At 47.3% G+C, this 12,690-nt stretch overlaps 1 protein-coding gene across 3 annotated transcripts in view; it reads right to left on the minus strand.

Annotated features, from left to right (window-relative positions):
- The window catches only part of LOC134980213 (uncharacterized), a 48,183-nt gene that overhangs the window by 27,505 nt on the left and 7,988 nt on the right, over positions 1-12,690 (minus strand). For all 3 annotated transcript variants that reach the window (XM_063946923.1, XM_063946922.1, XM_063946921.1), the window contains exons 2-3: positions 11,631-11,743; positions 4,893-5,219 (exon numbers count right to left, since the gene is read on the minus strand). In XM_063946923.1, coding sequence (XP_063802993.1) covers positions 4,893-5,219; positions 11,631-11,743 — 440 coding nt within the window. The remainder of the gene's footprint in view (positions 1-4,892; positions 5,220-11,630; positions 11,744-12,690) is intronic.

Genomic DNA, 12,690 nt, shown 5'->3' on the forward strand with positions numbered 1-12,690 from the left:
AGCGCCCCCCCCAGCGCTCTGCACCCTCAGTGACTGTTGTGTGAAGTGTGCTGAGAGGAAAATGGCGCACAGCTGCAGTGCTGTGCGCTACCTTTATGAAGACTCAGGAGTCTTCAGCCGCCGATTTTGGACCTCTTCTCTCTTCAGCGTCTGCAAGGGGGCCGGCGGCGCGGCTCCGGTGACCATCCAGGCTGTACCTGTGATCGTCCCTCTGGAGCTAGTGTCCAGTAGCCAAGCAGCAAATCCACTCTGCACGCAGGTGAGTTCACTACTTCTCCCCTAAGTCCCTCGTTGCAGTGATCCTGTTGCCAGCAGGACTCACTGTAAAGTAAAAAACCTAAGCTAAACTTTCTCTAAGCAGCTCTTTAGGAGAGCCACCTAGATTGCACCCTTCTCGTTCGGGCACAAAATCTAACTGGAGTCTGGAGGAGGGTCATGGGGGGAGGAGCCAGTGCACACCACCTGATCTGGTAAAAGCTTTACTTTTTTGTGCCCTGTCTCCTGCGGAGCCGCTATTCCCCATGGTCCTTTCAGGAACCCCAGCATCCACTTAGGACGATAGAGAAATATATAGACTGGTGTCAGGATCGTGGATGGGATTCCCAGACTTTCCACTTATCCAGACTTTTACGGTTTCTTCAGTCAGGCCTGACATTAGGCCTGCGACTGGGATCTCTGAAGGTTCAGGTGTCGGCTCTTTCTATTCTTTTTCAACAAAGATTGGCAGGCTTGCCAGAGGTTCAAACGTTTTTACAGGGGGTCCTAAGGATACAACCTCCTTTTCGTACTCCTAAGGCTCCTTGGGACCTGAAATTGGTATTAGAATTTTTAAAATCACCTTTGTTTGAACCGTTATTACGGACGGACCTAAGATATCTGTCTTGGAAGGTAACATTGTTGCTAGCCTTGGCATCGGCTAGACGGGTCTCTGAGTTGGGGGCTTTGTCGTGTAAAAGTCCCTTTTTAATTTTTCATGCAGATCGGGCGGAACTCCGTACAAGAGCAGATTTCCTCCCTAAGGTTGTTTCGGGGTTTAATGTAAACCAACCAATTGTGGTCCCATCTTTCCAGAGTCTAGCAGATGGGGATGAGACATTGGATGTGGTACGAGCTTTAAGGGTGTACGTACAAGTTACCTTGTCCTTTCGGAAGTCAGATCATTTGTTCGTTCTTTATGATGGACCAAGAAAGGGTTGGCCAGCTTCTAAACAGACTCTGGCGCGATGGATTAGACTTGCTATTAGGCAAGCGTATATTTCCAGTGGTAAACAGGTCCCAGTGCGTACAAGTGCGCATACCACTAGATCAGTGGGTGCCTCCTGGGCAGCTGCCAGAGGAGTCTCCACTACTCAGCTTTGCAGAGCGGCGACGTGGTCCTCAGCCCACACGTTCGCAAAATTTTATAAGTTTGATACTTTTGCGTCCGAGGATTCTAACTTTGGACGTGTGGTTTTGCAGGCAACAGACAGCACTCCCTCTCTGGGGGATAACTTTGGGACGTCCCCTAATGTCTAAATGGAACTCCAGTGTCCCCTAGTGGATGAAAGAGAAAAGAGGATTTTGGTACTTACCGATAAATCCATTTCTCTGAATCCTCTAGGGGACACTGGACGCCCGCCTCGGTGCTGTCAATCCTGCGGTGTTCATAGTTCTTGTTCATACAGTTCGTACAAGCAGCGTTGGTTTTTGTTTAATGATGTTCTTGGATGCTGTTTGGCATGTGGCACGGTTCGGTTCCTCGCCATAGGCTCGCACACGTGTACTCGTCTCTCAGTCAAATTTCGAAACTGAGGCATGAGGGGCGTGAAGGGGGAGGAACCGGCTGTGCAGACAATGCAAATTTTTGAAGATTGTGCCACACCTCCGGTTCACAGGCTTCACACCCCTAATGTCTAAATGGAACTCCAGTGTCCCCTAGAGGATTCAGAGAAATGGATTTATCGGTAAGTACCAAAATCCTCTTTTTTCGCCCCAAAAAAAAATTCGACAATGCAATTCAGTACTTTCCGACAAAAAACGGACTTTCAAAATTCGACTTTTTGAAATTCGACTTTTGACAAATTCGACATTTTGCAATGTTAAAATGCTGCAATTCGACCAAAGTCTATTCAATTGAAGTTTGGAAATTCGACAGCAGTGCTTTTAGTCAGTAAATTCTTCATTTTCAATCCGCCACACTTTGGAGTGTGAAACCAATAAAAAAAATTTTTTTTGGTAAAAGCATATCTATTTATATTATAAGGGATTAGGTACTTGGTTTGTCTTTTTAGGAGGCACAAGTATTATTTATATATTTTTAAAAATATATATTTTTTTTTTTCTTAGCTGGAATGGTAAAATCACGAAAAAAAATTGCGTGGGGTCCCCCCTCCAAAGCATAACCAGCCTCGGGCTCTTCGAGCTGGTCCTGGTTCTAAAAATGCAGGGAAAAATTTGACAGGGGATTCCCCGTATTTTTAAAACCAGCACCGGGCTCTGCGCCTGGTGCTGGTGCAAAAAATACGGGGGACAAAAAGAGTTGGGGTCCCCCGTATTTTTACACCAGCATCGGGCTCCACTAGCTGGACAGATAATGCCACAGCCGGGGGTCACTTTTATACAGTGCCCTGCGGCCGTGGCATTAAATATCCAACTAGTCACCCCTGGCCGGGGTACCCTGGGGAAGTGGGGACCCCTTCAATCAAGGGGTCCACCCCCCCAGCCACCCAAGGGCCAGGGGTGAAGCCCGAGGCTGTCCCCCCTATCCAAAGGCTGCGGATGGGAGGCTGATAGCCTTGAGTAAAATGTCCGAATATTGTTTTTTCCAGTAGTACTACAAGTCCCAGCAAACCTCCCCCGCAAGCTGGTACTTGGAGAACCATAAGTATCAGCATGCGGGAGAAAAACGGGCCCGCTGGTACCTGTATTTCTACTGGGGAAAAAATACCCAAATAAAAACAGGGCACACACACCGTGAAAGTAAAACTTTATTTCATACGTCGACACATACATACTTACCTATGTTCACACGCCGACATCGGTCCTCTTCTCCAAGTAGAATCCAGGGGAACCTGTAAATAAAAGATAAATATACTCACCTCATCCATGGTCCAGAGATAAATCCACGTACTTGGCAAAAAAACAAACCGGACATCCGTACCACACGGACTGAAAGGGGTCCCATGTTGACACATGGGACCCCTTTCCCCGAATGCAGAGAGACCTCTCCGTGACAGCTGCCACAGAAAGGTCTCTTAAGCAAATCAGGAAGCGCTACTTCGTTGCGCTCACCTGATTGGCTATGCGCTGTCTGAACTCAGACAGCGCATCGAACAGCTCCGTCCATTACTTGCAATGGTGGGAACTTTGCCGTCTGCGGGGGGTTACCGGCGGTCAGCCGCTGACCGCGGGTGACCTCACCGCTAGCCGCAAAGTTCCCACCATTGAAAGTAATGGAGAGGCTTTGCGATGCGCTGTCTGACAGCTCAGACAGCGCACAGCCAATCAGGTGAGCGCCACGGAAGTAGCGCTTCCTGATTGGCTGAAGGGACCTCAGTGACAGGAGTCACGTGGTGTCCCGGCATTCGGGGAAAGGGGTCTGATGTGTAAACATGGGAACCCTTTCAGTCCGGCATGGTACGGCTGTTCGTTTTTTTTTTTAACAAGTACGTGGATTATCTCCCGGACACTGGATTGAGGTGAGTATCATTTTTTTCACAGGTACCCTCGGATCGTCGGAGACTGTGGCAGTCGGCGTGTCAACATAGGTAAGTATGTGTGTGTCGGTAGTGTGTAATAAAGTTTTACTTGTCACGGTGTGTGTGTCCTGTTTTTATTTGGGTATTTTTTCCCCCAGTAGTACTACAGGTACCAGCGGGCCCATTTTTCTTCCGCATGCTGGTACTTGTGGTTCTCCAAGTACCAGCTTGCGGGGGAGGCTTGCTGGGACTTGTAGTACTCCTGGAAAAAACAATATTCGTTCAAAATTCTCAAGGCTATCAGCCTCTCATCCGCAGCCCTTGGATGGGGGGGGACAGCCTCGGTCTTCACCCCTGGCCCTTGGGTGGCTGGGGGGGGGGACCCCTTGATTGTAGGGGTCCCCACTCCCCCAGGGTACCCCGGCCAGGGGTGACTAGTTGGATATTTAATGCCACGGCCGCAGGGCACTGTATAAAAGTGACCCCCGGCTGTGGCATTATCTGTCCAGCTAGTGGAGCCCGATGCTGGTGTTAAAAATACGGGGGACCCCTACTCTTTTTGTCCCCCGTATTTTTGGCACCAGCCCCAGGCGTAGAGCCCGGTGCTCGAAGAGCCCGAGGCTGGTTATGCTTTGGAGGGGGGACCCCACGCCATTTTTTCCCCCCGTTTTTTTCCCGTTTTTTTAAATCGCGGCAAAATCCGGCAAATCGGCCGTTTTTCGCCCGCGGGACTGTCGAATCCGTTTTTCATTGAATATGGTGAATTCTGGCAGCCACCTGCCGGAATTCACCTGTGGAATTGTGTCGAATTAAAAAACGGCGATAATTTGCCGCAATTCGCCGTGAATTGCATATACCCCTTAAAGACAAATCGTTTTTCTTGGACAGAGTATTGGCCCTAGGTAAAAGGGGGAGGGCTATATGGGTATATATGTGAGATATCTGCACTGGTTTGTGATCTTGACTAAGGTGCCATATGGGACCGAAATGTTTATACCTCTGTGCTGATGGTCTGACTTAATGACAATAAAAAGGCTTGTGAAGATTGGTGAGTGCTCCTGACAATACTGATTCTACACATAATAGGTAGATAGACTCGGATCTATTGCACTCTTAACTAGAAATGATCAGACTTTTACGGCCAGAAATCTTAATTTTATGGTGTTTGTCGGCATAATGGTTCTTGATAACGGAGTATAGTGACAAACAGCTCACCTGAAACGCGGATATTATACATTATGCCATAGGAATCCTCTTTCAATGGGCATACACTCGCTCTGTAGAGTCCTTGGTCTTCCACTGTTACATGACTTATGATTAATGAAGCATCATCAGAACCATGCAGTTTTCCTATATAACGATCATCTCGAATCAAAACACTTCCATTTGGTGCTGTCGTAGCGAAGTGATTCCCACCAGCGGTGACCCAGGTGATGTCCAGAATTCTTTGTTCTCCTCTGTCGGGCACACGCAGCGTCACATTCCCTCCCGCTGTAGCAGATACATCTATTCTCTCTTCTGAGGATGTTACAGGTAACACACCTATAAATGTGAACATGTCATTACTGATTAAAATAACATTCCTTATGTCTGGGGTGATATTTTTAGCTACTTTTTTGACGCCATTTTGTTCATGTATAACTTTATTGCTTTATGTATGTACTTTTTATTAGGATACGTGCTTTTGCAGACATATAGGCACCAGTCAGAAATACAGCTCCACAGCTGTCTTTCACCTTTGACCTAGTGCGCAAGACACAGTGAGTGGGGAGTGTACACAGCTTTTAGGCTGGCTGATTATAATAAATATATGTTCCTATTATTAGTATCTCAGATGGAAACTGTCTAATAAAATTTTGGGGTATTGTGTTCATAAGTGGGTGAAAGGGGAAACCTGTCAGGTCTAAGATAAATGATCTTATGTGAAGGACTACTGCACCCAGCTTCACAGACACGGAATGTAATATCTGTTAAGACAATGGGGGTAATTCAGATCTAATCGCAGTAGCAAATTTTGTTCTCTAATGGGCAGAACCATGTGCACTGCAGGTGGGGCAGATGTAACATGTGCAGAGAGAGTTAGATTTGGGTGGGTTATATTGTTTCTGTGCAGGGTAAATATTGGCTGCTTCAATTTTACACTGCAATTTAGATTTCAGTTTGAACACACCCCACCCAAATCTAAATCTCTCTGCACATGTTACATCTGCCCCCCCCCCCCCCCCCCCCCGCCCTCCTGCAGTGCACATGGTTTTGCCCAACTGCTAAAAAAATTCTGCTGCAATCAGATCTGAATAAGGACCAATGTTAGAGTATACCTGCAGGAGGGCTATAAAGCTTACAGACTTACACATAGCATATCAGTTTCGACCAAAGCTGGTTCTGTCTGCATCGGATCCAGTCTTCTACAAACCCCCTTCAGTTTAATAATTTAGTTATTTAAGAGAGCCCCTGAAGATGACTAGACATCATTATTTAAACTACTTAAACGATGACCATCATCTGGGACAGATCTTAAAACATTTGAGATAAGAGCCGAGTATTCTAATTTGTTTGTGCTATTATTGTAACAAAGTATTACTTACACGTTTTCATTGTTGTAACTTCGATAAATATGAATGTCCTGTGTTAGTCTTCAAATTTAACACATGGGGGGTATTCAATTGTTTGAAAAGTCAGCTGGGTGTCTGTTTTTTCCTATCTAATAGACAGACTCCCAACTGACTTTTCAAACAATTGAATTCCCCGCATTGTATCCCAGAACCTGGTCGCTTGAGTTTTTCAACCGCACCTTGCCATGAGTTCTAGATATAATGCACCATTGTCACCATAACGTACTGTATTTAATTGCATGTACAGTGTACATTTTGCATGCAATGTGTAAAATCCAAACATTGTACGGAACATGTGTATTTTCACAGCGGGATTCGGTTAGCATACTGGCGGTCAGGATGGCGGCAGTCGGAATCCTGACATCGCTCACAATGCTGGTGCCGGAATCCCAACTGTTGCAATCCCGTTCGTTCGTGTGCTTGGGAGGGCTAGGTGCTAGAGGGAGGTTTAGGGTTAAGTTGTGCGAGGGAGGGGAGGTTAGGTATAGGATGCGGGGGCGGGGGGTTAGGTTTTGGATGTGGGGGGGGGGGTTAGCGGTAGGCTGCGGGTGGGAGGGTTAGGCACTAATCGGGGAGTGTTAGGGATAGGCTATGGGGGGTAGGTTTGGCCACTACTTTGTGAGGGTTAGGCTGCAGGTAGGGAGAGTTAAGGTTAGGAGGGAAGGGTTAGCATACATACCTAAAAGGTGCCGGGATGATGACCATTGGGATGCCACTGTCTGGCTTCTGACCACTGGCATCCCAATACCATCCCCATACAGCAATCATCATTCACAAGTGTCAGTGATACATTTTTAGTTTGCTTTGGTATTTACTCATAACAGAATATAAAAGCCTATTGGTGCCATTAACAAACTAGAAATATGTTCACAGGCAATGCATTTCAATTATTCCAAACGTAAATACTTTCCATACTGCGCACCTTTAGGAGACCCCACTCCACCCCTCTGATGTATAACTCTACAGACACGCCGCAGTACATTTGGTTATTGTTAGTCCTGCACCCTGAGTGCACATCTACACACAGTTCCAGTCTACTGTCACACTTGGACCTCCAGCTCACATCGAAAATGCTGCTCGTCGGACCCAGAGTTATGTATTTAATACCCAGTGAGTGTAAGGAGGCATTGGGGAAGCCTCTCACTTGTAGCGATGTAAAGTGTTGACACTACATTTTGTACAAGTTGCAGGATAATTAGTCAGTCAAAAATAATAAGTAAGCTAGAAAAGGATAGAATCTCTAGAATATGGGGGTAATCCGTTTTTGGTGTGTTGGTGGCTAGCGTTCCACCTACAGAGAGGATACTGCCACCACTAAACCAAAGAGCTGTCAGCCACCCAACCAAGATAAGGGGATGCAGTCATTGTGTTGACATTTACAGTGTCTACAGTTATGTCAATACTGTTGAAATGTTGACGTGGAACATCTGCAGTGTCAACATGTTCACAACGTCGACATGAGAACCGCTGACTCTCTCAGAATGCCGACAGTAAGGGATATGGTTGCAGCATGGCAAGTTAGGGTTAGGCTGCGGGACAGGACTTTTATGGGCAGCGTTACTCACGGTTACTGGTCTGCAGGACCCAGAAGACATGCTGGAGCCGTTGAACAAAGCAAGTTACCGCTGGACCCCCAGGAATAAATGCAGACGTGGTCAATTACAAACATGCTGCACCAAACCCAAGATAAGACCCCAGCAATTACTACACTTTTAAAGGGAAAATGTTTATCAGGCCGTAGGGTGAGAATGAGAGAAGGGTTATTCTCAGGTTTGAATAAAGATCTCAGTCCTACCCAGGATCCATTAAAACTAGTAGCAAGGCACATCATCACCACTGTGTTATTTGTTCTTCCAACTACAGGTTATACACTGACCCCTGCAAGCGCCCTCCCCGTAGCATTAGCCCAGAGGGTGGCCTTTGCTGCATGTTTCATTAAAGCCAGCCTGATGCAGCCATTTCTGTACTGAGAAGGCTGGTCCAAAATCTAGTCTGCCCTCACTATTTATTATCCCAGGGAGGGAAGGGGGGGGGGGGGATAATTTTAGCTGGGTCCTCTTGCCTGTTTTTTTATTTTTATTTCAATATTTATATTTGAATAAATTGTTTTGATTCTTTTCTTTTTATTCTGGATCTCTCAATACATGTGTACTATACATCTGGACCGTGGGGGAGTGCTCCTGGAATTCTTGTTCATCTTGCTAAATTCTCAATTACAAGCGGAACGCTGTGAGTGCTCTGTGTGGGTAAAACCCCATAACGCTCGCTACAGCTACTCCGATTGTTACCACGGTAGTCAGTGGTGGTGGTCTGAAAGTTCCTAAGGCGAAGCTGTCGTTCAGTTGATTTTTTTTTATTGCAGCTGCACGGATGAGGCTGCTACTGACAAGCCCTCACCGTGCAGTTGTGAATGATCTCAGCAGTGGACTGTAGCCGGCACTAGGACCCAGAGCGGCTCTGCACTATACCTCCGCCCCTGCGCGGCTTCCCACGCGGTGATCATTTTCCGCGTACTGGGCTGGCCACTCACTGCCGTGAAGTGGACCGTGGCCAGGTGTTGGAAAGTTGGTGAAGGTGTGTGTGTGTAGGGTGACGGGGAGGCTGACACAGGAACGCTGAGAGACAAAGAAGGGGACTCAGAGATACAGGGGAGCTGACACAGAAGGCTGAAAGACACAGGGGGAGGCTGAGAGATACAGGGGAGCTGACACAGAAGATGGCTGAGAGATATAGGGGGAGACCGAGATACAGGGGAGCTGACACAGAAGGCTGAAAGACACAGGGGAGCTGATACAGAAGACTGAAAGACACAGGGGAGCTGACACAGAAGACTGAAAGACACAGGGGAGCTGACACAGAAGGCTGAAAGACACAGGGGAGCTGACACAGAAGGCTGAAAGACACAGGGGGAGGCTGAGAGATACAGGGGAGCTGACACAGAAGAAGGCTGAGAGATATAGGGGGAGACTGAGATACAGGGGAGCTGACACAGAAGGCTGAAAGACACAGGGGAGCTGATACAGAAGACTGAAAGACACAGGGGAGCTGACACAGAAGGCTGAAAGACACAGGGGAGCTGACAAAGAAGAAGGCTGAAAGACACAGGGGGAGGGTGAGAGACAGAGGGGCTACTGAGAGATGACAGCGGAGACGACATAGAAAGGGAGCCTTACCCTCTCCCTACCACCAGCACTACCTGCCACTAGCCCCCTTCTCCTCCCAGCACTGTCCCAACTGCAGCCTACACTTACCCCTAGCACTGCCTGCACTTACCCCCCTCTACCCCAACTTCACACTGCCTATACCCCCAGTACTACCGCAACTGCTGCTTGCCCTTAACCCTCTTTACCCAAATGCTACCTGCCCCCAGCACTGTCCCAACTGCTGCCTGTCCTCATCCCCCATAATATATGATGGGACCCAGAAACAATGGCGTGGGACCCCCATTTTTTTTTTTTTTTTAAAGTGAGGGGTCTCAATTATTTTCGCTCAGCAAAATATAAACACAATATGACAATGGACAAATCCCACATAAACATATATAATTAAAATGCACCAAGTAAGAAAAACTCCCATTACAGATAAACAACATTCAATAAAATCCAAATAGTAAACTGTTGCAGAGTGCCGGTAACGTGCAGCTGGGAGAAGGCTACAAGCACACGTACACAAACACCACTGCTGCTCTATATGCTTTCGGTGCTTATTGTCATTTAAAAAAAAATATTTTTGTTTCTTCCACTTGCAGTCTACAACGTGCCAGACAGAAAGAAGAAGCCAAACTGGTCAGACCAAGCGGCTAGAGCCAGGACGTCTGTTACTGTAGAGCGTCTCCGTGATTTGGACAGTGCAATGCAGGTCCAGGAGGATGCTGGCATGGAGAGGTTTCTGGAGGCAGAGAAGCAAGCGCAGCAGTCATTTATGTCGCAGTTAATGGCTATGTAGGACAAATGGCCTTTTTTAAAAGATTTTTTACTTACTAATAGTGGCGGGGTCTTTTTGGGGTGCGATGTCTCGACTACCTCGCCTATCGTGGCATTGATGCCGTCTGTATTGATTGAGGGATCCAGACCACTGTAGCGTCATCGGACAGTAGGAGGGGTGATGGTGGGCAGCATTGCGAGGGAAAATGGGTAGCTTGGGTAGTGGCCGGTGTCTCCCGACTCTTCTCCATCTGGCTGGAGCAGGATGATGCAATTGAGGACTATGGGATTTTGTCAGTGCTGTAGTCCCAAAAACGCTGGAGCACAAATCATAATACACCCATTCCAGTAGTGCTGCGCCACTTATCTTTCAGTTCTGATCGTGCACTTTACTTGACTGCTTACACAAGGCCTTTAATTTATTGACAACTTGCTGCTCTGACAGGTGCGACGCCAGCATCTGAGAAATATTCTGGTAAACAACCGCATCTTTAATGGTGCCCATCATCTGGCATATAGCTCCTTCCTCCCGCTGATGAGCAGTAGTTCTCTAATCTCGGCCTCGTTCCAGTTGACATGCCGCTGTGGGTCAGGTTGCGGATCAGGCTGCAATTCAGGGTGACAGGCTGCATTACTGGCTGCAGTTCAGGGTGAGGCTGCAGATCAGGCTGCAGGTGGTTAGGCAGGCTGTCTCTGTTGTTTACCAACGATGGCCGCATGTGCTCTCTCTCTCTGCGGGGCACGGAGAGATGACATCATCTGCCAGCGCCCCAGAAACTCCAATCACAGTCTTTCTGCGTTACCCAGGTCTAAACCCGGGTCCTGTCCATTTACACCACTACCGGACCCGAGACCTACCCGTGTTAAACCCTGGTAGATTCCTGGGTCACAGGACCGGGTTATGTTTTTCTTAGGACCCGTTTGCACTAAGTCCCAACCCGGATCAACCTGGCAATAACCCGGGTTATGCTATCGGTGTAAAAGGGGTATTAGCAGGGAATTCAATTGTTTTTGGACGCCCATCCGTACAAGTGGGTTATATGCAATTTTTTTTACCAGTGGGCTCAAGTGCGCAGGTGCCAATATTACACGGGAAAAGCCTCGTTATGGGGCCAATCCTGATGCATTTGAGTGTGACATGCGCGATAATTAATCATCGCACATCAGCAAATCAACTGAATATCGCCCATCTGGCACCCAAAAACAATCGAATCCCCCCCCTCTTAAATGACAATTGCATCTCAACTTTCCATTAGGTTTTAAACACCATTAAAGGAAGATAAATCTATAATTGCTGAAAAGTGCTCCGGCCACAAAGGGAAACGTTACGGTAACCCATGGCACTATTACATAATGGGACCCATACAAAAGGACACAGTACAGAGATGTTGATTTTTGTACAGTATTATGAAACTCACGGCTTTGGAGATAAAGTACTGCGACGAAGCTGAAAATAGTCGACATGTCCCTCCAGCATTGGCAAAGTCTCGCAATCCAGAGGTGTCCATCCCCCAACACTCGCATCAGCTGACTGGAAAACACAAAACATATTCAGGCATATGTACACAAAGAAACAGAAAAATAACATGTTGTTATATAAAACAACAAAGGTGGGGAGTCAGGACAGTGGGCTGGTCACATTCTGTGAAGGGGCCCATACATCAGCAACCAACTGGGACAATCTGACGTTTTGTAGATGCTTGTGTCATTAAATCTGCAATGTACGTGTTCACAGATCGCAGATTTCGGCTACAAATCGATTGGGATTGTTAAAATAGGATTTTCATACCTACTGGTAAATCCTTTTCTCCTAGTCCGTAGAGGATACTGGGGTCCACTTCATGACCATGGGGTATAGACAGTTCCGCAGGAGCCATGGGCACTCTTAAGACTTTTCAATGGGTGTGAACTGGCTCCTCCCTCTATGCCCCTCTTCCAGACCTCAGTTATAGGAACTGTGCCCAGGGAGACGGACTTTTTGAGGAAAGGATTTACTTTAATACTAGCGGTGAGATACATACCAGCTCACACCTCAACCATGCCGCACAACATGGCATTCAACATAACACATGCCAACAGGCATGAACCAATTACAGCAACATGCTGAAACTAACATAACACAACATGTGTAATTCTAATGAACAAAAAACTGCAGGTAAAATATGCACCAGGTCGGGCGCCCAGCATCCTCTACGGACTAGGAGAAAAGGATATACCGGTAGGTATCAAAATCCTATTTTCTCATACGTCCTAGAGGATGCTGGGGTCCACTTCATGACCATGGGGTTTATACCAAAGCTCCAGTATGGGCGGGAGAGTGCGGATGACCCTGCAGCACAGATTGACTGAACTTGAGGTCTTCACCGGCCAAGGTGTCAAACTTGTAGAATTTAGCAAATGTGTTTGACCATGACCAAGTAGCTGCTCGGCAAAGTTGTAATGCCGAGACCTCCCGGGCAGCCACCCAGGATGAGTCCA

The sequence above is a fragment of the Pseudophryne corroboree genome, chromosome 12, assembly GCF_028390025.1.
Source record: "Pseudophryne corroboree isolate aPseCor3 chromosome 12, aPseCor3.hap2, whole genome shotgun sequence".
Lineage (NCBI taxonomy): Eukaryota > Metazoa > Chordata > Amphibia > Anura > Myobatrachidae > Pseudophryne > Pseudophryne corroboree.